Source organism: Sphaerodactylus townsendi, linkage group LG03 (genome assembly GCF_021028975.2).
Source record: "Sphaerodactylus townsendi isolate TG3544 linkage group LG03, MPM_Stown_v2.3, whole genome shotgun sequence".
NCBI classification, from domain to species: domain Eukaryota; kingdom Metazoa; phylum Chordata; class Lepidosauria; order Squamata; family Sphaerodactylidae; genus Sphaerodactylus; species Sphaerodactylus townsendi.
Genome location: NC_059427.1, coordinates 33160986 through 33186437, shown reverse-complemented (window position 1 = coordinate 33186437; position 25452 = coordinate 33160986). Strand labels below are relative to the sequence as shown.

At 56.2% G+C, this 25452-nt stretch overlaps 1 protein-coding gene across 2 annotated transcripts in view; it reads right to left on the bottom strand.

Moving 5' to 3' along the window:
* Positions 1–4863, bottom strand: part of TAFA1 (TAFA chemokine like family member 1) — a 434625-nt gene extending 429762 nt beyond the window's left edge. Inside the window, exons 1-2 of one of the 2 annotated variants that reach the window (XM_048490599.1) lie at positions 4203–4863; positions 1743–1863 (exon numbers count right to left, since the gene is read on the bottom strand). In XM_048490599.1, the coding sequence (XP_048346556.1) occupies positions 1743–1860 (118 nt within the window). In that variant the 5' untranslated portion in view covers positions 1861–1863; positions 4203–4863. The remainder of the gene's footprint in view (positions 1–1742; positions 1864–4202) is intronic. The other variant, XM_048490598.1, reaches the window with a different exon arrangement.
* Positions 4864–25452: the final 20589 nt, after the last annotated feature.

Genomic DNA, 25452 nt, shown 5'->3' with positions numbered 1-25452 from the left:
CATCCAAAGAAAGACATCCAAATGGGTTATTCTACATCTTGGCTATTAAAATGATTGGCAAGTATTGAAGGAAGAAGACAGGCATGAGAAATCACAGTTTGAGACTCACAGCATGGGGCATACGCCACAATCCATGAGGTTTCTTTTCCTCCACAAGTACTGAGGGGGTATGTAAGGATACACTAAGAGCACAGTTGTGCTCAATGGCTCACCCATGAGAAGTTCTTAGAGCATCATTTCTACAGGATCCTTTTCAAACACCAATCCATATACTTTGTCAGAAGTCAAAGCAATGCAGTTGCAAGTCAGGTGGTTTCTGAGTTATTCCTTTCTGGCCTGGAGAACAGCTTGGGGAAGGGGAGGTCTTTGATGGCTCCTGTCATATCCAACCATAACTAGAGATTGCCTGCTATATCTTTGGAGTCTTAGCCATATTCTCATAGACCTGGGCAGATAATGCCATGATTTTATCAATCCACCGTCACTGATTCAAACAGCTTTTAATAATGAAAATTTTTAACATATTAGTATTTTGCACCTTTGAAATGTTAACAAATGAGATCTCAGGAAGGAATACTGCAGCCTTTTATAGATTTTAAAAGCATTTAACAAACTGTTGGGTACTTTCACTGTCTTTCTGCCAACTGGACATAACACTTCATGCTTCTGGTGCCGCCAGTGCAGGCTCACAAAACTGCTGCTGTGATAAATTATGCACATCTTGAAGGTGCCACCAGACTGTGTTGCTTTGGCTGCTGCGCTCTCCTGCATTTACCCCTCTGGAAGGCTTCCAGATCATTGATCACTTCCGTGAGAGTGAACCGATGGAGCAAGTTCCAAACTACTCATGAAATATTACTTTGTTGATTTCCCACTTGAGGAATGGCAACGTAATAAAATGTCTTAGGCTCAATTTTACCTTAATCAATTGCTATTACTCACACACACACCATTTTTTGTGCATTCAGACATCAAGCATCACGTTGTACAACTGATAGTCGAAAATGTCATTCACCTTATCACCCACAATGGCCACAAACAACAGTATAAGACCAATTACAGGCAGAATCTCACCATCAAGGTAATTCCATACCCACACACACACAAATACACACAAATACACACACACACACACACTAGGCAGCTAACACTTCAACAGGGGGCCTGCTGGAAGGGCAGCTCACTTTGGTGAGCCCCTTTTGCATTCTGCCAGTATTACAGAAAATATACCAGAGAAAAACAAATATACCATCCATTTCCAAATTTCCCTCCAGTTCCCCAAATACAGGAACACGGCATATCCACTTGCAAGGGCTAGATGGTTTATGTTTCGCATGTGGAACTTGGTGCCTCAACTGGCAAATGCACATCAAATACAAGAAGTCCTGGCTTTCTCCACAGGAGGAAACGTGTTGTTCTCTAAGTACTCACGCAAACACAGAAGGATAATAAGAGAAAGGCTTAATTATAATTATAATGGATTTCCCTGGGTGGTTCCTTTGAAAAAAAAACCCCAAGAGCTGAAAACACACAACAATGACACCTTTCTAAACAAGAAGAAGATTTCAACCCTGGGGTGGCAAACAGCCAGGTGGTTACACTATCCCAGCAGAAAGCAACTCCTAAACCTTTACAAATAAGATGCTTATCCATCACACATGCATGCCAGTCATACACCTCCGTTGCAAAAGAGGCCAGCGCCCGAAGTGACTGGAATGGATCTGCCATGTGATTGGTCCTACCTGGTCTGTGAAGGTGATGCTGCTGGAAGGTGTGATGAAAAGACCCCTGGCAGAGCAGGACGGCGCAGGCACTTATCCACAAATACAGGACCCAGGACATTGCAGAAACCATTGCCATTCTCTAAGGGAAACAGGAGGCGAGAGTGAGCATCCGCAGCCCAACTCACACGCAGCCTCCATTCAGAGACTGAACCACATCTGAAACCACATTGGAACAAGTCCTTGGTGAGTTTCTCTCCCCCCCCCCCCCTTACAGTGGCCTGAAGACTACAGAAGATCCCATCCGAAAGAATGCAGGGAAGATATCTGCTGCTAAAGATTAACTTTCAATAATTCAGCAGCTCAAATGAAATTGTGGCTAAAAGAAGCTCGGGGTTAATAGAAGCTAAGATGCAGCTGAAAGAGGTCTGAGCCACCGAAAACTCATCGGAATATATTAGCGGGTCTTCAAAGTGCCCCAAAAGACATCCTGGCATAGAAACCCAGGCTCCTTTGTGTGTTTCGTGGCCGTTTCCCATTCAGTGTGCACAGAGCTAAACAAAGTGTAGCATCTGAAGCACAGCTCTTGTTTCCTTCCGATTGGGGCGAATCATCTAGATGTGGTTTCCTCAGGCAGGGAAAAATCTCTTAAAGGGTGCCCTGTATTTGCCAGCCTGCAGACTGGAATCACACTTGTTCCAGTACCAGGCATGGTGGGGGGATTCTCCCAGGCCGTTCCTATTTGTTAGCCTTCCATTCTGGAGCAGCACGTGCGGATGAGGGAGCATCCTTTGTTTTTAACCGTTTCATGGCAACCTGAGGGTGAAGATTTAACCTAGAGGGAGAGGGGAGACTCGGGTGGATCAGCGCGGAACTCCCTTAAGCCATTAACTCTTCCCGAAGTGCCGGGATCCTTTTTTAAGCCGGCTCTTTTCCCTTCCCAAGGACCCAGGAAGTCTCTCCTCCTCTCCGGCAGGCACTGCATTTGTTTTGAACGTCAAAGGGCCATGAATTTTTCATCACGACGCTGTCTGCTAAGCAAAGACATTGTTTTGTCAGAACTGTGTTCCTGTAATCTCCCCCAGTTTCCTTCTCTTGGGTCGAGGCTTGTCTAAGGAACACTTGTGAGTGAGATGAGAGTAGATTTCCCAGGTCAGAAAAGGGGAGAGGAGGTCTTGGGTGAAGGAAGGCAAGGGCGGTCCAGAAAGCCCTCCCTCTTGGCCAAGCCAGATTCCCATCCCTGAACACTCTCATCTCCTTCCCTGGCCCTAAACAAGCACATCGTCCCATCCCTGCTACTAGAGACTCTCCAGAGGGGCGCGTTTCCATTTCTACCGGCTCAGCTCGGGTTGCCGAACGTCTCCCCCCTCCTCCTCGATGGACATCCCAAGTGGCTCTCCCCAAAGCCCGGCCAGGCTGGTCCGATTCCCAACTCGACGGCCGACCCAGCCAGGCCCTTCACCTAACCCGCTCCCCCGCCCACAGCCAAATTCATCAAACTTCGGGCAGGCGACTTGGCCAGCCAATGGCAAGGGGGCATTCGCTCTCCCGCCACCCGATCCGCGGCACCCCGGCCCTGGGAGGGGAGGGAGACCAGATCGAATGGGTCTCCTTATGAGAAAGACCCTGTCTGAGTTGGGGAGGAGGTGGAGGGGGGGACTCAAATCGATGCGGATGTCCATATACAAACACACGAGGAAATCTCTCTCTGCTTTGGGGAGGAGTGGCGGGGTGGGGCTTCGGCTCATTCTCAAGGCGTGTCCGCGGAGATCCATCGCAGCCCGCCGGCTCAAACCCAGGCAAGGAGGCCCGGGAATCGGCCCGGTAGGATTCGAACCCAGATCTCTTTTTTTGAGAGGAGGGGGCAGCGTGGAGCAGCAGCCAGAACTTTTTCCGGCAGCTCCCCGTCTCCTGCCGGAGAGGTCTCCGCGGGGATAGATAGTCCCCCCCTCCCCGCGGTGGACTTTTGCAGCGGCCAGCCCGCCCTCCGAAGGGAACATCAAGGAAGCACTCTCGGGGGTTGGTTGCTGCCTTTCCAAAAGAGGCGAGTGGCCGCCGGCTGCTTCCCAGAAGCTCGCTCTCGCTCTCTGCCCTTCTATTTCTGGCACTCTCGCCCTAGAAAGGTGAACAGGGAAAAGGGAAGGCGGGCGGTGTCCCGGTTTCACCCGAACTTTGCCCAACAGAAAAGAGGCCAGCGAGGCAGAAGCGGGAAACTTCCCGCCGCCTCCCGGGCTGCGATCTCGCATCCCGGCCATGGGGGCCAGGCTCCCCCAGGACTTTCCAGCCCGCCCGCCTCTGCTCAGTGGGGCTCAAGCCCACCCTCCTGGCTGGCGTCCCCCCCCCCCCGGGGTCTGGCCGGACCTTCTCTTACTCTGTCCCCCTCCCTCCCCACCTCCGGCTTTCCCATAGGAAAAGAGGCTCCGGAGTAGGCACGACCCCCGCCAGGTCTCCTCTCGAGGGCGACTTTGCGCATCCCCTTACCTGAGTGATCCGACCCAAAGCAGCGGGCTCGGGGAGCGTTCATTGGAAAGCTTTAGCGCTGGTTCAAATCCATCTGCACCGCGATCGGGGATTGGGGGGGCCGGGGTGGGGGGGTGTCAAAGCAGCTCCGCCGGCAATCTGCCTGATCCCGATCTCCTCGATTTCAAGCGGGGAGAGAGATCCAGCCCGAGAGAAAGAGATCCCGACTCTCCTTCCTCGGCGGCGGCTGCCAATCCTATTCCCAGAGTCGAGGCAGACACATCCGTCAGAAAAGTCGCTCCGCTGCCCAGCCGCTCACCGTCCCTTTCCCGTCATCTCGGCCGAGCCCTCGGCGGCGGTCTGGAGCGCATCGGTCGCTGCCGGGCGCTTAAGCAGAGGAGGATCGCGGGGCTGGTCCACCAGCGCCTCTCCTAGCGGCGCCGAATCCAAGCAGAACGGGGGTGGGGGGTGGGGGGTGGGGGGTGGGGCAAGCCCCGGCTCTGCGCCGAGGACACCACTCCTTAAAGGGACATCCCCCTCCCCCGCAATTGCCGCTGCCTCGCACCTGCCTCGCACCTGCCCAGGTGTGCGCCCTCCACCAAGGGGGGGCTGCTTTCAGATCTCAACAAGGTCGGGGTGTTTTATGCCCGACCAGCCCACTTGGGTGCCCGCATCTCTGGGAAGAGAGGGCGGGGAAACGCTTGGCAGGCAGCAGGAGCCGGGAGTGGGAAGACAACTTTTCGGCGAGGGAGGGAGGGAGGGAGGTGGAGAGAAGGGCATCAGTTAGCGGAGAAAGGCGGCCTCCCTGTGTGGATACCGAGCTTTGTTGCCATGCCTGTAAGAAATCGGGCAAGGTTTCTAGCCAGCCAAGAGGAACTGGAACATCACCCTACCCCTCCCCCCCAGCTCTAGCAGGGTGGCCAACCTATGGCACTCCAGATGTTCATGGACTACAATTCCTATAAGCCTCTGCCAGCATGGCCAATTGGCTGATGGGAATTGTAGTCCATGAACATCTGGAGTGCCATAGGTTGACCACCCCTGCCTAGGGAATGACTGCAAAAGTGAATGCCCATAATCACGTATGAATGCTGGCCAACCTAACCTCTGGAAATTAAGAGGGGATCAGGTGTTCAGCCCTGTTGGTTTGTAGCACAGGAGCAAGATTTCAGGCCAGTGACACCTTACAAACCAACAAATCTGGCCAGGTATAAGCTTTCCATTGTGGCATAGTGGTCAAGAATGGTGGACTGTATGGAGGATCAGGTTTGTTTCCCCACCCCCACACATGAAGCCTGCCGGGTGACCTCGGGCCAGTCACAGTTCTCTCAGAACTTTCTCAACCCCATCTACCTCACAAGGGGCCCGATGTGGGGAGGGGAAAGGACGGGAATTTGTAAGCCACGATGAAACTCCTTTAGGCTGAGAAAAGCAGGTATAAAAAACCCATCTCTTCTTCTTCACAGCTGGCTTAACCAGACTCCAGTAGCGATGGAGATCTGTCCCCACTTATATCTGAAATTCATACCTTGGGAATCTTGTTCGTCTTTAAGGAGCTGGAATGAACCTTGGAAATTAAAAAAAAGGCTCCCTGTTTTCAACCCGAGGTTGGACACTCAGTGTTTATAGTCACCTTTGTGTGTCCAAAGCATGCGGAGATCATATAAATATTGCCAACAATCCCAGATGATTGCCGCCGCCACCCCAAAAAGAGATGTTTACTTTAGAGATGTATACAAATAACTGCTGGCAACCTTTTCTGAACAGTGGTAACCAACAAAAATTCACTAGGACTGGCCCATGTGAATGAAGACCATCACACTGGCTCAGTGGAAAAGCCAACTGGATGTTCTTGAAGTCTGGCCAGTTGAAAAACAAGGGTCTAGAAGAGAGAAGGTCTTCTCCTGGAATATATTCTGAAAAAGCTTCCCTGTACTCATAGGCAAAATGGATCTTCGATTGCTGAGCTTTGCATTGGAAGACTGAGATAAGCTCTTACTTGAACGGAATTCAAAAAGCCTTAACCCCCCCACCCCACTGCTACCCCAAATAAAACCCCAGGCCCCTAATCCTGAGACTGCAGAAGGTGAAGGAACAAAGTGCCCTGCCTCCCCCAAGTTTCTTACTCACCCTTTAGGATTTGACATGAAGAACAATGCATTTCAGTCATTTATTTGATGGAAACAACTTGAACAGTCGCAGGAATGGACTGGTTTATGTCTCCCCCTAACAGATGTATACTTTTCAGGCAGTGATGAAGTGAAGTCTGCTCTCCTTTGCACGTTTACTTGGGAGTAAGCCCCTCTGAACCTTATAGGACATCCTTCCAAGTAGGCACACGCAACGTCAGACCAACGTTTCCTTGATCCTCAGCCTGCTTTCTTGAACATTGGTGGAGTGTATTTCCCAATGGGATTCGGGTGCATAATGTAGGGGTGTATAATATGCTTATAAGGCACAGGGCCTGTTCTGTGGGATAAAAAAGGGGAAAAGTTCATGCATCTGTGAACGTTTCTGTTCACAGTATTCCTTCCACAACCTCACCGAATCAAGGGAACTCCTCCAGAAAAGGAGGTTTATGAATGGCAGGGTTTAGCAATCTGTTCTCTTTAAATGAGAAAGAGAGAGAGAGATGCAATTTATTTTGCCTGCCAGATCAAAAACAAACAAGTGGAGTAATTACCCTCATGCCAATAACCTGCTTTGCTAAGATTCAGAGATGTCAAAGTAACACAGAGAGGAGTGTAAAGAGGATATAATGCAACCTCTCAAACAACTTTTAATGCCTCCTTTGGCACCATTATATTTTATTGCATAATATATATATAAAGAAGCTGAGACTGGGCTCTTTTTTTCTCCCCCCCCCAAGTCTGACTTTGGTCTTTGATGCAGTGCTTCATGCAAAGTTTAGTATTGCCTGCAAAGATATCCATTTAACTCCAGTCCAGCAGCTTCAGCAGGAACATGCAGGCGCGACAGAGAACCCTTAATGATTTTCTTCGGCATCAGGGAGTAGGCTAGGCCCTATTCATTGATTTGAAATATTAAAAGGGTTCATTGTGCAACTGGATTTAAAACCAGATAAAACTCTCTGCAAGAAACTTGCATGGGTTTGTATCTGGGATGTGTTCGTTACTCCAAGCCAAATTCCAGTGTATCTCAGGTAGGCCACCTATCCTACAGTGTCCTTCGTAACAACTCCCAGAGTTATTTTCAGACACCCAAGGGCGGGACTTCATCTTTCCAGAACCCTTAAGAAATGCTTCCTTGTATCAGTGCTTTCTGAAAATCTCATGAGGTATTTTTTTTACCTCAGTGGCATTATACCGTCTGAGGTCCAAAACACACAACAGCCCAATCTCCAAATTAGTTCATTCCCTCTGGCTTGTTGTATACCCAGGTGTTCTCCCCTTTGCTGGAAGAAAACCGTGAGAAGCCAGTGTCTGTGTTTCGACAACCCAGTTTACTAATGTGCTGGTGACGGATGTCCAGAAAGGAAAACGATAGCCATTGTTCAGCGAAGCATCACTACCCCAATACACACCGCAGCCAATGCTGTCGTAACCCCTGACAGATGTTGCCATTCCACAAGGCAGCCTGCAGAAACATATTCTTGTGAGTAATGGGAGGGGGATATTACATGGACGGGTTGCATTTAATCTCTTTGCTGACCCGGCTCTTGACCTCACAGGGAGGAATAGAGGACTCCTAGGCTAATAACTGTAGTGTCTCTTCTCGTGCACCTGCTCCGGTGTTGCTTCTGCCAATTTGAACATCCAGTGGAGATGCCAAAGCACAGGAAGGCCCCAGCTCCACAGCATTTCACTTCCCAGCTGCTTGGCGGGGCCCTGCAGTTGCTGACCAGCTCTGAGCAGCACTTCGATGGGCTCTCGTGGATGAATGTCAGCAGTGTGTGCAAACAGGGAAGCCATATGGCCGGTTGAGCCCCTGTGCCAGGGATCATCTTGAATGAGGAAAAAAACCTGTGGGTTTGTGCAAGAGAGAGAGAGTGTCGCTCGTCAAGTGCATCTGGCTGCAAATACCCTGTGTCATGAAACTGAACAATAAGGATCTGTATTGTTGAAGGCTTTCGCGGCCGGAATCACTGGGGTGCTGTGTGGTTTCCGGGCTGTATGGCCGTGTTCAGATCCTCTGAAGATGCCAGCCACAGATGCAGGCGAAACGTCAGGAGAGAATGCTGCTAGGACACGGCCATACAGCCCGGAAACCACACAGCACCCCAATAAGGATCTCATTTTGAAAAGGCCACATTCTCCTTGGAGAGGATTCAGGAAGCATGCCCGGCGCTAGGGTGGCCAGCTTTGGGTTAGGAAATATCTGGGGATTGGGGGGTGGAGCCTGAGGATGGTGGGGGTGGGAAGGGCAGAGACCTCATCCAGGTTCAATGCCATAGAGTCTACCTCCAAAGTAGCCATCTTCTTAAGGGGAACGGTATCAATTGTAACGTGGGAAGATCTTCAGGGCCCACCTGGAGATTGGCACGTCTAGATCAGCAGTGGAGAGAAATAGCAGCAGAAGGGTACTCTCCTTTCCTTTTAGGGTTGTCGGCTGTGGGTTGAAAAACACCTGGAGATTGGAGAGAGTCGGTTTTGGGAGGGGAGGGACATCATCAGGGTATACTACCACAGAACTCAGCATCCAAAGCAGCCATTTTATGTGGGGGATCTGGTCTTGATCTTCTGAAGATCAATTGTGAATCCAGGAGATCTCAGGAACTACCTGGGCTTTAGCAAGCCTATTTCTTTTCAAAAGGAACTGAGTTTACATCAAGCTCTTTTGGCCTGCTGTGTTTACATGTCTGTTTAGGAGTGTCAAATGCTTCTTCAGTATCTAAGTGCAGCTGGCTTGATTGCACTCTAGGGATATCCTCAGGCAGCCTTTACACTGGCAGGCATGTCAAGGCAAGTCTCTCTTCAGCTTAAGATCCATGTTGCAAGTTCAGGCCAGCAAGAGGCCCAAATATGTGTTAAAACACTTATTGTTACACACTGTAGTAACAGTGCTATCAGCTGAGCAGCCCATGTGAAGCTGAGGAAATCAAAAGAGACACCAGAAAACCTACTGCAACCAAAACATAGGCACCTTTGGTTGCTGTGAATGGAGAAAGCATGTTTTGTGAAGCCCCTCACAGGACAGAGTCAAACTCTGAGAGAAACAGAACCATCATCATCAGAAGAAATGTTTGTTTTCCATTTATTGGATTAGTTCCTAATTTCACCTTTGTGTTCAATAAACCTTTGTTTTTAGATGTTGAACCCGCCTCAGTTCACTAATGGCTTTAAAGGGGGAAGTTGTTTTAATTTTTTAAAAAGGTTCTCTTCACCTTGCAGGAGTTTCTTGGGCTGAGCAGATAAGCCACTGAAATACCTGCTATAGTATGGGACAATATTAGAACTTAAGATATAAACCCTCACATGATACCTGAAAGGCTGCTCAGTCTCAATTAAGGCAGGAAAACCAGCAACCACAGAGAAAAAAGAGTAGTAGGATGTGACAAGACCGTACTCCCAAGAAAATGTCCTTGGGACTGTCCGTGCACAATTGTTTCGACAGCAGAGATATATACCCAAATATGCATACACATTTTTTAGTGTGTAGTCTACGCTGAATGAGCACTCGTCAAATATGTAATTTTAGAAAATGTTAATATAAAATGTTGTAGAAACAAATTGATGGTCATGATTTATCAGTCAGACTTACCTTCTTTCATTAAAAAAAAATAAAGTACTTGCTTAATTGTCTCAGTTGAGACCACTGGGACTTATATCTCCATTTTGGCTGGCTAATATCAATTTTAGCCTATGACACATTAAAATGTTTAATATTTTTGAATAAAAGTTGCTTGGTCCCACTCAACTCTATGGACTGCTATGTACAATATTATTGTGATTATCATCTCCTTAGCCTGTTTCATATAGCCTTGAACACAACTTAAACTTCTTGTCCTTGACCCAGCTTAACTTTATTTTAAACAAAACATGAAATTGAGATCTAACCATGAGTCACTTCACCCAGATCCAAACATATTATTCTTTTTTGAGAACCTGGAGAACAAGAAATATAAAAGGAAGTTCTTGATTTATTTCTCAAGAAGTTTACCCTAAAGTTTATTTTTAAACAATGAACACTGAATGCGGCACAGGCCATCAATAACTTGCATAAGCTGAGCAATGACATATAGCCATGTCCTTATGAAAGTCAGAATGACTAGAAAAAGTGACCAGACGCGGAGTGCGAGATAAAATGGTTCCCAAGGATGGGTTTCAGGTCCTCTGTTCCCTTAACAGATTGTCCTGGGGCACAAAAATTATCAGTACTTTTTAAATGTACTTCCTAAGAATATAAAAAGAGCTGTGCTGGATCGGACCAAGAGGTGTACCCAGTCCTGCAACCTTGTTCTGTCAGATCCCTCTGGGAACTCACCAACAGGAAATGAAGGATCTTGCCCTTCCTGATATTCATACTTCCAGCAAGTGGTTTGGAGACCCTTCACTGCCTCTGACCATGGGAATTTCATTCAGTTAACCCTACAAGCTCACCATAAATCTGCTTGACGGCTCCAAAAAAATCACTGGAAATACCAGTTGATAGGCCTATCAACTGTGAAATCATCTCATTCCTTTTTCATGGATTTAATGATGTGTTGCTTGAACAAGTGTGCCCTGTTGTCTGCTGCCCAACAGCTTTGTAGGGTGACCCCTGTATTATGGGAGCGAGAGAGGAAAAAAATATCTTCTTCCTAGTGCAGTCTTCCCAACCCCACCCCCCACAATTTCATAAATCTCTGCCACGCTCGCTCTTCACTCAACTGTTTTATCTCTAAAACCAAAAACATTTTAGCCTTTATCACTGGTTTGTCTTTTCTGTGCTTTTCTCAATTCTCAGATGTGATCTCATGTTTGATTTGAATGCAATGCAGGCAATAGAAAAACATTTAACCATGGGACTTGGCACAGTGTTGTCTTTAAACTGGTCTTCTACCCATCTGTACAGACCAGCTATGTGTGGCTGGGGCTGTGGAGCAATGGTAGAACAATGTATAGTTGAAGGTTTTCACGGCTGTGGTCTGGCAGTTTTTGCTCCTAACGTTTCACCCGCATCTATGGGTGGCATCTTCAGAGGTATGTCATGGTGAGATGTGTTTCTGTAACACTGTTGCAAATAGAAATTCTCAGTGATGGGCAAAGTAATAATTTTATTTCACCTCTTCAGCCCAAAGAAAAATAACAAAAAGAACACAGAAGATAATTCCTGGAGTGGTATCACTTGAACTTGCTTCGGTCACTTGGCTTTCATTCCCAGCTGCCTGTGAATTATTTCCATTGAAATCAATGGGACTTATGATTAGTTAAGAGCACATGGGTTATTTCCCCAGATTTCTCTTTTATTCTTTTAAATATTTTTGCAAGTAATTTTGCGGGAAGTTGTTTTGTTCTTGAAAATGTTCTTGACTTGCGTGTTGGAAACAGATAATGAGACTTCATCCACAATTATTTTGCCTACTAGCAAAATCATACCATTTATCTGCTTGAAAACAATTGCAAAAACTGGGGGGGGGGGGTTTCCTTGGGATACAGGGGGCAGGGGGTGAGGAATGGGCCAAAGTGGGAAATTACGTCTAATCAATTTCCCATTGGGCAGTAAAGTACTAAGTGGTTTCCTAGGGCTTTAATTTCCCATTTATTAGAGATTTGCTCTCACTCAAAGCCATAGAGTATGCTAGCCTTAATTGAAATTAGCCTCTGCAAAATTTTCTTTCTAAACAAAAAGAAGAATTAAATCAACACTATTTCATAATTATGTCAAGTGGTGTCAACAAGATGGCAATTCCATCACAAAGCCCAGTGACTTAATAGCAATAAGTCTCATCCCATATTTCCTGCAGTAATTGGATCCCTTCCTCACAATAGGCCTCACATTCGTTTTGCTCAAAATGCAAACCATGTTCTTCCTTGAAGATACATCTTACTCATCTTTCACACTTGCCCACTGAGTCCTTCAAAGTCCAGTCATCAGATGTTGCCCACCCTGCTCCTCCGTATCCGTCTCTCTGTGGCTCCCTAAAACAGTGCAGCAGCCTGTTTTTGCCAAGGGCCATACTGGAAACATACCATAATGAACTGGATTTCAACAGCCAATTTGCATTTCATTAACACATAATTTATATAATCAGCATAAAAGTTGTATGAGCTTGGCGGATGCCAGCCACTCTTGATGGATATATTGCCTTGTGCGCAATTTCCATTATGAGAAGTGGCTGTGGAAAGGATGTTTTTTTTCTGGTGGGGGAGGGGCGGAGGGGGGATGATCAGACATCGACTGACTTCAAGTCGTGCTCATTATGGTTTGGCAATAAAAAAAATAAACGTTCGCTCATAAAAGGAAGTGCTGCTAGGAAGAAATAGTTGGTTCCATGAAACAATTTCGAGCACATCCAGTCTTTTGCGTCTCGACAGCTGAATGTCCCAGCCATTTTGAGAGACAACGAATCCCCTTATGTCTGATGGAGAGATTAAAATTCATGGGGTAGAGCATTAGGATCGTGAAATGGAGTTATCAGTCATGAGGTTTAAAATTACATTTGCCACTTTTCTCCAGGCCCTGAAAACACAAGGCCATCTTTTTGCCAGGACCACGAAAGTCAATGTTTTGTAGAATGTTTGCTATTGGAGGAATAATTCCAACATGGATGTCGCTTATTGCAAAGGTAGCCCTCCTGCAGCATATGTGATGAGAGATTATGGCATGCCTTCATACAAGCAGGATAAACTGTGCAGAGAGAGTTGTATTTTACTCAATAAGCTATGGAATAAGATTCTAGTAAACTTGGGGGCCCCACTGTGAAGCAACGGAGATTTTCAGTGTAGAAAATGAGCTGTTCTTGCTGTCTGTGTTGTATGACTTTCACTTCCATTCTTCCTATGAAATATCGTGATAAAATACCTTTTACGGTCTCATGTCATTTAAGCGAGACCTTCAAATGCCTCCATTTTGTTTCTCTGTCACTGAAAATTAATGGCACAGATTGGTTAGAGATTCTATCCCATCCCATTTCATCAAAAGCAAACTCCTGATACAGATTTAGAGGGCATTTTAGTTTTGGGCACAACTGAAGAACTTCAAGAGAAGCCTTTTTAAAAACTCCTTACAATAGGTCTAGCACAATTTCTTGGGAGTGGGGTGGTGTTGAACCCCCCAGCCCACAACCCATTCTGCCACAAGTTTAGGAATGTCCAAAGTAAAGCCTGAGGGTTTAAAGCAAAACCAGACCAGGGAGTTGAAAAGCAGACTGAATTGCGTAGCACTTCACCATCTCTCTTCGGGTGGCAGTGTGCATTAGCAGATGGCAGCCAGGAGAGACTGCATGTGCTGAGAAGAACTGAAATCAAGAAACAAACACTCAGACACATATGCAAATTTTCAAAGGAGCACTGTCTGTCAGAAATGACTTGGGAACTTGTGAGTTCTCATTTGTGTATGTGGCTTCAAGTCATATGAGTGTGTAGTTGGTTATGACAAGTAAGAGGTACATTTCAGGTAGGTTTTGACACAATGACATGAAAGAACAAACCACCATTTGATCAAGCAAATTTAAAAAGATGTCTACAACACTATGAGCCAGTTTGATGCAGTGGTTAGAGAGTCACACTAGCACTGAGGAGATCTGAATTCAAATTCCTGCTCAAATTGAAACTCATCAGTTGAGTTTGGGTCAGCCAAAATATTCATGGGATTGTTGTGCAGATAAAATGGAGAGAGGGATGTTTATGATTCCCTGAAGAGGGACAGAATAAAAATGGAACAGATGAACAGCTATAATACTACTAGATCCAAAGTAAATAATGAGTATAATTTGACCATTTCTGTAAGATAACAGCATCTCTTTAGAAGAATGTTTTTATACTCTGCATTTCTCTACCTTTAAGGAGTCTCAAAATGGCTTACAGTCCCCCCCCATCCCAAACAAGTACCTTGTGAAACAGGCAGGGCTGAGAGAGTTCTGAGAGAACTGTGATTGGTCTTCATGTGGAGGAGCAGGTAATTTAATCCGGTTCTCCAGATAAGAGTCCAGATTAGACTCTTAACCACTCCTCCACACTGTTTTCAAGATCTCTACAAGATGCATCACACCAGTACATCTTATACAGACATCACAGGTGCCTACCATTTATAACTTAGAGTGCAAGCAGGTCTACTCAGAATCCTGCTCAGGTCTATGCAGTGAGTTTTCTCAGGAAAGTGCTCTCAATATTAAACTGTTTAATTTGTAACATGTAAAGTTTGAAACTAATTTACTTCCCTTTATGTATATCACCATGAGGGAACAGCTGTGGCTCACTGGAAAGCATTGATTCTGCCTGCAGAATGTTCTAGGTTCAATCTCCAGCATCTCTGGCTAAAAGAGTCAAGCCGTAAGTAATGCGGAAAACCCTCCAGGAATCTGGAGAGATGTTGCCAATCAGTGGAGACAAGACTAACCTCAATAGACCAATGGTCTGTCTGAGTAGAACGCAGTTTCATATGTGTGGTATCTAATGAGGAGGCGTGATGGGTCTTCATTCCATACCAAGATGTACATAGTGAGTTTTTTATTTTTTTAAAAAAAAATTTATCTCAAAATGTACACTATGGAAGTAAACTTTGTGTTCACAACAAATCTGGACAGTGTGATGAGTGTTGAAATTAGCTGGAAGTTGCCACTAAAGTCTCATTCCATTTCTTTTCCAATGCAACTGAGTGAAAACTCAGGAAGTAAGGACAGATGACAGAGAAGATACCATGAAGTGTAGGTAAGCTGACACCTTTACACAAAATACCTAACACTTAATGTTGACACAAAACCCAACAACGAATGAGAAAGAAATTCAGATTCCCACATGCAAGAGAATGAGGTGGTAGAAAAACTCGCAACATACCGGTATCAGAATGTAGAAGACAATAGTGGAGAATCACATTTTGGAATATTCTCCTCTACAAAAAGAAAATCTGCAAAGCAAACAAGAGGGCTATAACTTTTCTCTTTCCTGTGCTTACTTATTTGATGGAAATTTTATGCAAGGGCCTTTCAAAGCTGGAATCCTGCATCTGCAGTTTGAAATAGGGCAGTCAGTTCTATCACCTTATTCGCTCCTATCTACATGTGTGAAACACAGTGTTCCCAGCTCTACACCAACAAATACCAAGATATTTTGAGGTCAGCATCCAGGAAAAGTAGGCCTTCCAGAGGATATGGCATCACTTATGGATGATGTTGTAGAATTTTCCCTCTTTCTCTATGGTAAAGACCATAGAGATCAGGCAAAAATTCCAAGAGTAGCAGCATTAACATAATTCCTCCATCATTTTTCTCCCACTGTCAAGGGTGGAGGATTAAAGGTAGGGTTAGGGGCTAGACTGCTGCAATCAGGCCGATGACAAGACCAGTGAAGTGATTTTGCTGCCTGATCGTATACAGATTTATTTGGCATAAAACCCTACTTTTCAATTACCCTGAAACATATTTTCCAGTAAGTTTGTATCCATGGTAAAGTATAATGACTAACAAAAGAAACTGTCATCTAGAACATCTGCCATGAGATGGCCTTAGGTTAGCCAATGCTGCTGCCTCCTCTGTACAATTGGAATATTAACATCAGGCTGTTTTATAGGGCTGTCATAAGGATTATAAGAAGCTAATTTTATGTAACTTGATTTGAACCTTGAAAGTGATGTATAAGTGCCAGTACAATTAAAAAACCATGGCAACGGGAGAAAAAAAGTGGTTAGCAGAAGTCCACCTGAATTGACTGAAATACATTAAATGAATAAATTGAATGATTTGACAGGAGGAAAGGGTGTCAAGGAGATGGTTTAACTGTGTGGTAATCAAAGGAAAAATGTATTTCATTGGGAAAAGGCCCATTGATAGCCTGCAGGACATTTACATAGCACTTACCTGGCATGGATGAATTCCTTGTTAAGACTTCACTGACTGGTGAAATCCTCAAATGGTATCTAGATCCGAAGGCTTTCATGGCTGGATTCAACTGGTTGTTGTGGGTTTTCTGGGCTGTGTGGCTGTGATCTGGTAGTTCTTGTTCCTAACGTTTTGTCTGCATCTGTGGCTGGCATCTTCAGAGGTGTCTACACTTCTCTCTGTGATACACCTCTGAAGATGCCAGCCACAGATGCAGGCGAAACATTAGAAACAAGACCTACCAGACCACGGCCACACAGCCCGGAAAACCCACCACAACCAGGCATCTAGATCATTTTTTTTAAAAAAAATCATGGTATGTTTTCAGCATCCCATAAGGGTACATTGAGGCTCTACCTCATACCCTGGACTGAGAGGACGATAAAGAATGTTCAACAACTGCCTTTCCAATTAAACACATGTGACGCTTTAATTCTGTGACAGCTAGACACGAAGGAGCAGCAAAATCATTTCTTCTGATAACATTTTGGGCTCCAAGGCAAATGTAAAAACGGTCTATGGGTGATCAAGCAGGGATTTATTGCCCACGCTTAACAGACTGTGGCTGATTTGTTTGGAATTTGGCTGGATTTTTCTCAAAGATTTATGAAATTGTTTACCAAATTTCGGTCACAAAAGTTAATAGCGACTTTGAACGAAGAGGCTTATTTGTGCCCAAACACGCCGTATATATCAAGCCACGGAGTGGTGTTAGGGTAATGCAAAGCCAAGTAAAATTAATAAACTGGATTGTAAACATGAGTGATTACTACTTAACATGCTTCATTCAGCCCAAGACTCCAAAAGCCTTAATGGAGAGAAAGTGGAAAACGAATTTTGCTGCTTTCGATAAGTAGAAATAAAGGCAGTGCAAATTGTATGACCATCAAAATCAGCTATGTGCTACCTCTAGGGCAAGTATGTAGAAGTCCTGCTAGAGGGTATATACAACATGTGGTTTAGGCTTAGACTTTCCTCTCAGAAAACCCTGAACTGTAGAGGATCCATTTCCACAATGCTTGTGAAGTAGGGCTGACAATATTGGGCTTTGAAGAATTATTATTATTATTATTATTATTATTATTATTATTATTATTATTATTATTATTATTATTATTATTATTGGATTTAATATACCGCTCATTAAATCCAATAAATTATTATTTATTGGATTTAATATAGAATACTAACGAGTACTATTTATATTCTGATTTCTCTTTAAATCCTATATGACTTGTCCTCAGGCCCCTTCTACACATGCAGAAGAATGCACTTTCAATCTACTTCCACAATTGTTTGCAAGTGGATTTTGCTATTTCGCACAGCTGCAAAGTGCATTGAAAGTGGATTGAAAGTGCATTCTTCTGCATGCGTGGAAGAGTCCTCAGTTTGACTGCAGTGTCAATTAGAGGCAAAAAATAAATTAAAAAAACTTGGTTTTCTGAGGTGCTGTGTGGTTTCCAGGCTGTATGGCCGTGTTCTAGCAGCTGCTAGAACACGGCCATACAGCCCGGAAACCGCACAGCACCTGAGTGATTCCGGACGTGAAAGCCTTTGACAATACTTGGTTTTCTGTCTTCTACAAAGCCAAATTCCATGTATTCCTCAACCTTAACGAGATCAGTCACCCTTGTTAATTTCTCCTCTTGCATACTCTCAAGGTATTGGAGTCATTTTCATCCCCAGTTGTATAGAAACAGTTTGCAAAATAGTGTGGTTGGGTTTGTTTTTTTTCTTATTTTCCCTGATGCTTTTGTTTTTGTTCTGTTCCTTCATGATTAAAATGAAACTCTTTAAAAAGTGTAGGTACATCCCCCCCCCCCCCTTGGCACCTAACATCATCATCAAGGTTTCTATTTTTATGGCTGACATTAAGATCTGTTTGAACTTCACATCAAATTAGTAAAGTATACATTTTATATGGGCAAGGGCTAGATTACTGAACCAAAGAATTGGAAGAATCCGTGCTTGCAAACATCTTGCCACGAAGCTCTTAAGTGCTGTTAAATGACAGCCCAACAGGGATGCCTTTCAGCTCTCCTATTTATATATTTGTAGCATTTTCCTTCTGCATTCGAGGCTAACTTACCCAAAGGAAAACCATTTTTTAAATTACAAACTTGAGGAACCAAAACAGCAGCAAAACATCAATAAAGCCAAAGCCACAGCATACATATCGACGAGAGTTAAAATATCAGAAACGGCCCAACAGAAAAGACCAAAGTTGCCATCAAAACCTCCCACCACTAAGAAGAGAAGAAGAGTTTGGATTTATACTTCACTTTTCTCAGCCGCAAGGAGTCTCAAAACAGCTTACAAACTCCTTCCCTTCCTCTCCCCACAATAGACACTTTGTGAGGCAGGTGAGGCTTAGAAGAGTTCTGAGAGAACTGTGACTAGCCCAAGGTCACCAAGCAGGCTTCATGTGGAGGAGTAGGGGAAACAAATCTGGTTCACTGGATAAGAGTCCACCTGCTCTTAGCCACTATAGCACGCTGGCTCTCACTAAAAAAAGGTGCCCGTTCCATTTCTATCAGTGCAGTCTTAAGGAGAGTTACGTCAGCCTTAAGTCTATTCATTTCAGATGCCTGGACTGGTCCCCTCCCTCAGTGGGGCCCAGTCATTCAAATGCTTATTCTGAACCAATCCAGTAACCAGAGACATCTCTCTAACACAGAGCATCAGAACAGCAGCAGAACCATAACTTAATGGTGCCAACTCTCAGTGAGGCCTGGAGTTCTTCTAGAATTACAAATTATCTCCAGACTACAGGGATCAGTTCCCCTGAAGGAAATGGCAGCTGGGGGTGGGGGTGGGGGGAACTGTATGGCATCACATTGCTGCTGATTCCGTCCACTCCCTAGACACCATCTTTCTCAGGGTCTGCCTCCAAAATTCCAGGAATTTCCCAATGGGGTGTTAGTAACTCTTGGCCCTATTGCTAGGGCGGGATTCAGTAAGTTCAATAAGTTCTGGCTCCTGATGCGAGGTGTGAATACAAAAATGATTTAAGTGCCTAAGCAAACCATAAATAGGCTATTGTAGCACCCAAGAGTTCAGCTTAGCTGTATACGTAAGGGAGGAATTAACTTTTTTAAAAATAAATCATTACACGTTTATTTTTCAAGAATGGAAGGTGAGGCATCCGTAAAGGATCAAGTGATATGGGATTATCTATTGTTAAATGTTCACATCCCCCTTTTCTTTCCAAAGTGGCCTATACCATTCTCCTGTCCTTCACTTTATCATCCCAACAACCCTGTAAGGAAGGTTACAATGACAGAGAATGACTGGCTTAAGGTCACACAGCAGGCTTCCATGGCAGTGTGGGGATTTCAACCTAGGCCTCCCCTATCTCAGTCTAACACCCTATCCACTACACCAGTGGTGGCGAACCTTTGGCACTCCAGATGTTATGGACTACAATTCCCATCAGCCCCTGCCAGCATGACCAATTGGCCATGCTGGCAGGGGTGGGGGGGGGGGTGGGGGGGGGGGGGGGTGGGGGGGGGGGGTGGGGGGGGGGGGGGGGGGGGGTGGGGGGGGGGGGGGGGGGGGGGGGGGGGGGGTGGGGGGGGGGGGGGGGTTTTGGGGGGGGCGGGGGATGGGTGGGGGGGGGGGTGGGGGGGGGGGGGGGTGGGGGGGGGGGGGGGTGGGGGGGGGGGGGGGTGGGGGGGGGGGGGGGTGGGGGGGGGGGGGGGTGGGGGGGGGGGGGGGTGGGGGGGGGGGGGGGTGGGGGGGGGGGGGGGTGGGGGGGGGGGGGGGTGGGGGGGGGGGGGGGTGGGGGGGGGGGGGGGTGGGGGGGGGGGGGGGTGGGGGGGGGGGGGGGTGGGGGGGGGGGGGGGTGGGGGGGGGGGGGGGTGGGGGGGGGGGGGGGTGGGGGGGGGGGGGGGTGGGGGGGGGGGGGGGTGGGGGGGGGGGGGGGTGGGGGGGGGGGGGGGTGGGGGGGGGGGGGGGTGGGGGGGGGGGGGGGTGGGGGGGGGGGGGGGTGGGGGGGGGGGGGGGTGGGGGGGGGGGGGGGTGGGGGGGGGGGGGGGTGGGGGGGGGGGGGGGTGGGGGGGGGGGGGGGTGGGGGGGGGGGGGGGTGGGGGGGGGGGGGGGTGGGGGGGGGGGGGGGTGGGGGGGGGGGGGGGTGGGGGGGGGGGGGGGTGGGGGGGGGGGGGGGTGGGGGGGGGGGGGGGTGGGGGGGGGGGGGGGTGGGGGGGGGGGGGGGTGGGGGGGGGGGGGGGTGGGGGGGGGGGGGGGTGGGGGGGGGGGGGGGTGGGGGGGGGGGGGGGTGGGGGGGGGGGGGGGTGGGGGGGGGGGGGGGTGGGGGGGGGGGGGGGTGGGGGGGGGGGGGGGTGGGGGGGGGGGGGGGTGGGGGGGGGGGGGGGTGGGGGGGGGGGGGGGTGGGGGGGGGGGGGGGTGGGGGGGGGGGGGGGTGGGGGGGGGGGGGGGTGGGGGGGGGGGGGGGTGGGGGGGGGGGGGGGTGGGGGGGGGGGGGGGTGGGGGGGGGGGGGGGTGGGGGGGGGGGGGGGTGGGGGGGGGGGGGGGTGGGGGGGGGGGGGGGTGGGGGGGGGGGGGGGTGGGGGGGGGGGGGGGTGGGGGGGGGGGGGGGTGGGGGGGGGGGGGGGTGGGGGGGGGGGGGGGTGGGGGGGGGGGGGGGTGGGGGGGGGGGGGGGTGGGGGGGGGGGGGGGTGGGGGGGGGGGGGGGTGGGGGGGGGGGGGGGTGGGGGGGGGGGGGGGTGGGGGGGGGGGGGGGTGGGGGGGGGGGGGGGTGGGGGGGGGGGGGGGTGGGGGGGGGGGGGGGTGGGGGGGGGGGGGGGTGGGGGGGGGGGGGGGTGGGGGGGGGGGGGGGTGGGGGGGGGGGGGGGTGGGGGGGGGGGGGGGTGGGGGGGGGGGGGGGTGGGGGGGGGGGGGGGTGGGGGGGGGGGGGGGTGGGGGGGGGGGGGGGTGGGGGGGGGGGGGGGTGGGGGGGGGGGGGGGTGGGGGGGGGGGGGGGTGGGGGGGGGGGGGGGTGGGGGGGGGGGGGGGTGGGGGGGGGGGGGGGTGGGGGGGGGGGGGGGTGGGGGGGGGGGGGGGTGGGGGGGGGGGGGGGTGGGGGGGGGGGGGGGTGGGGGGGGGGGGGGGTGGGGGGGGGGGGGGGTGGGGGGGGGGGGGGGTGGGGGGGGGGGGGGGTGGGGGGGGGGGGGGGTGGGGGGGGGGGGGGGTGGGGGGGGGGGGGGGTGGGGGGGGGGGGGGGTGGGGGGGGGGGGGGGTGGGGGGGGGGGGGGGTGGGGGGGGGGGGGGGTGGGGGGGGGGGGGGGTGGGGGGGGGGGGGGGTGGGGGGGGGGGGGGGTGGGGGGGGGGGGGGGTGGGGGGGGGGGGGGGTGGGGGGGGGGGGGGGTGGGGGGGGGGGGGGGTGGGGGGGGGGGGGGGTGGGGGGGGGGGGGGGTGGGGGGGGGGGGGGGTGGGGGGGGGGGGGGGTGGGGGGGGGGGGGGGTGGGGGGGGGGGGGGGTGGGGGGGGGGGGGGGTGGGGGGGGGGGGGGGTGGGGGGGGGGGGGGGTGGGGGGGGGGGGGGGTGGGGGGGGGGGGGGGTGGGGGGGGGGGGGGGTGGGGGGGGGGGGGGGTGGGGGGGGGGGGGGGTGGGGGGGGGGGGGGGTGGGGGGGGGGGGGGGTGGGGGGGGGGGGGGGTGGGGGGGGGGGGGGGTGGGGGGGGGGGGGGGTGGGGGGGGGGGGGGGTGGGGGGGGGGGGGGGTGGGGGGGGGGGGGGGTGGGGGGGGGGGGGGGTGGGGGGGGGGGGGGGTGGGGGGGGGGGGGGGTGGGGGGGGGGGGGGGTGGGGGGGGGGGGGGGTGGGGGGGGGGGGGGGTGGGGGGGGGGGGGGGTGGGGGGGGGGGGGGGTGGGGGGGGGGGGGGGTGGGGGGGGGGGGGGGTGGGGGGGGGGGGGGGTGGGGGGGGGGGGGGGTGGGGGGGGGGGGGGGTGGGGGGGGGGGGGGGTGGGGGGGGGGGGGGGTGGGGGGGGGGGGGGGTGGGGGGGGGGGGGGGTGGGGGGGGGGGGGGGTGGGGGGGGGGGGGGGTGGGGGGGGGGGGGGGTGGGGGGGGGGGGGGGTGGGGGGGGGGGGGGGTGGGGGGGGGGGGGGGTGGGGGGGGGGGGGGGTGGGGGGGGGGGGGGGTGGGGGGGGGGGGGGGTGGGGGGGGGGGGGGGTGGGGGGGGGGGGGGGTGGGGGGGGGGGGGGGTGGGGGGGGGGGGGGGTGGGGGGGGGGGGGGGTGGGGGGGGGGGGGGGTGGGGGGGGGGGGGGGTGGGGGGGGGGGGGGGTGGGGGGGGGGGGGGGTGGGGGGGGGGGGGGGTGGGGGGGGGGGGGGGTGGGGGGGGGGGGGGGTGGGGGGGGGGGGGGGTGGGGGGGGGGGGGGGTGGGGGGGGGGGGGGGTGGGGGGGGGGGGGGGTGGGGGGGGGGGGGGGTGGGGGGGGGGGGGGGTGGGGGGGGGGGGGGGTGGGGGGGGGGGGGGGTGGGGGGGGGGGGGGGTGGGGGGGGGGGGGGGTGGGGGGGGGGGGGGGTGGGGGGGGGGGGGGGTGGGGGGGGGGGGGGGTGGGGGGGGGGGGGGGTGGGGGGGGGGGGGGGTGGGGGGGGGGGGGGGTGGGGGGGGGGGGGGGTGGGGGGGGGGGGGGGTGGGGGGGGGGGGGGGTGGGGGGGGGGGGGGGTGGGGGGGGGGGGGGGTGGGGGGGGGGGGGGGTGGGGGGGGGGGGGGGTGGGGGGGGGGGGGGGTGGGGGGGGGGGGGGGTGGGGGGGGGGGGGGGTGGGGGGGGGGGGGGGTGGGGGGGGGGGGGGGTGGGGGGGGGGGGGGGTGGGGGGGGGGGGGGGTGGGGGGGGGGGGGGGTGGGGGGGGGGGGGGGTGGGGGGGGGGGGGGGTGGGGGGGGGGGGGGGTGGGGGGGGGGGGGGGTGGGGGGGGGGGGGGGTGGGGGGGGGGGGGGGTGGGGGGGGGGGGGGGTGGGGGGGGGGGGGGGTGGGGGGGGGGGGGGGTGGGGGGGGGGGGGGGTGGGGGGGGGGGGGGGTGGGGGGGGGGGGGGGTGGGGGGGGGGGGGGGTGGGGGGGGGGGGGGGTGGGGGGGGGGGGGGGTGGGGGGGGGGGGGGGTGGGGGGGGGGGGGGGTGGGGGGGGGGGGGGGTGGGGGGGGGGGGGGGTGGGGGGGGGGGGGGGTGGGGGGGGGGGGGGGTGGGGGGGGGGGGGGGTGGGGGGGGGGGGGGGTGGGGGGGGGGGGGGGTGGGGGGGGGGGGGGGTGGGGGGGGGGGGGGGTGGGGGGGGGGGGGGGTGGGGGGGGGGGGGGGTGGGGGGGGGGGGGGGTGGGGGGGGGGGGGGGTGGGGGGGGGGGGGGGTGGGGGGGGGGGGGGGTGGGGGGGGGGGGGGGTGGGGGGGGGGGGGGGTGGGGGGGGGGGGGGGTGGGGGGGGGGGGGGGTGGGGGGGGGGGGGGGTGGGGGGGGGGGGGGGTGGGGGGGGGGGGGGGTGGGGGGGGGGGGGGGTGGGGGGGGGGGGGGGTGGGGGGGGGGGGGGGTGGGGGGGGGGGGGGGTGGGGGGGGGGGGGGGTGGGGGGGGGGGGGGGTGGGGGGGGGGGGGGGTGGGGGGGGGGGGGGGTGGGGGGGGGGGGGGGTGGGGGGGGGGGGGGGTGGGGGGGGGGGGGGGTGGGGGGGGGGGGGGGTGGGGGGGGGGGGGGGTGGGGGGGGGGGGGGGTGGGGGGGGGGGGGGGTGGGGGGGGGGGGGGGTGGGGGGGGGGGGGGGTGGGGGGGGGGGGGGGTGGGGGGGGGGGGGGGTGGGGGGGGGGGGGGGTGGGGGGGGGGGGGGGTGGGGGGGGGGGGGGGTGGGGGGGGGGGGGGGTGGGGGGGGGGGGGGGTGGGGGGGGGGGGGGGTGGGGGGGGGGGGGGGTGGGGGGGGGGGGGGGTGGGGGGGGGGGGGGGTGGGGGGGGGGGGGGGTGGGGGGGGGGGGGGGTGGGGGGGGGGGGGGGTGGGGGGGGGGGGGGGTGGGGGGGGGGGGGGGTGGGGGGGGGGGGGGGTGGGGGGGGGGGGGGGTGGGGGGGGGGGGGGGTGGGGGGGGGGGGGGGTGGGGGGGGGGGGGGGTGGGGGGGGGGGGGGGTGGGGGGGGGGGGGGGTGGGGGGGGGGGGGGGTGGGGGGGGGGGGGGGTGGGGGGGGGGGGGGGTGGGGGGGGGGGGGGGTGGGGGGGGGGGGGGGTGGGGGGGGGGGGGGGTGGGGGGGGGGGGGGGTGGGGGGGGGGGGGGGTGGGGGGGGGGGGGGGTGGGGGGGGGGGGGGGTGGGGGGGGGGGGGGGTGGGGGGGGGGGGGGGTGGGGGGGGGGGGGGGTGGGGGGGGGGGGGGGTGGGGGGGGGGGGGGGTGGGGGGGGGGGGGGGTGGGGGGGGGGGGGGGTGGGGGGGGGGGGGGGTGGGGGGGGGGGGGGGTGGGGGGGGGGGGGGGTGGGGGGGGGGGGGGGTGGGGGGGGGGGGGGGTGGGGGGGGGGGGGGGTGGGGGGGGGGGGGGGTGGGGGGGGGGGGGGGTGGGGGGGGGGGGGGGTGGGGGGGGGGGGGGGTGGGGGGGGGGGGGGGTGGGGGGGGGGGGGGGTGGGGGGGGGGGGGGGTGGGGGGGGGGGGGGGTGGGGGGGGGGGGGGGTGGGGGGGGGGGGGGGTGGGGGGGGGGGGGGGTGGGGGGGGGGGGGGGTGGGGGGGGGGGGGGGTGGGGGGGGGGGGGGGTGGGGGGGGGGGGGGGTGGGGGGGGGGGGGGGTGGGGGGGGGGGGGGGTGGGGGGGGGGGGGGGTGGGGGGGGGGGGGGGTGGGGGGGGGGGGGGGTGGGGGGGGGGGGGGGTGGGGGGGGGGGGGGGTGGGGGGGGGGGGGGGTGGGGGGGGGGGGGGGTGGGGGGGGGGGGGGGTGGGGGGGGGGGGGGGTGGGGGGGGGGGGGGGTGGGGGGGGGGGGGGGTGGGGGGGGGGGGGGGTGGGGGGGGGGGGGGGTGGGGGGGGGGGGGGGTGGGGGGGGGGGGGGGTGGGGGGGGGGGGGGGTGGGGGGGGGGGGGGGTGGGGGGGGGGGGGGGTGGGGGGGGGGGGGGGTGGGGGGGGGGGGGGGTGGGGGGGGGGGGGGGTGGGGGGGGGGGGGGGTGGGGGGGGGGGGGGGTGGGGGGGGGGGGGGGTGGGGGGGGGGGGGGGTGGGGGGGGGGGGGGGTGGGGGGGGGGGGGGGTGGGGGGGGGGGGGGGTGGGGGGGGGGGGGGGTGGGGGGGGGGGGGGGTGGGGGGGGGGGGGGGTGGGGGGGGGGGGGGGTGGGGGGGGGGGGGGGTGGGGGGGGGGGGGGGTGGGGGGGG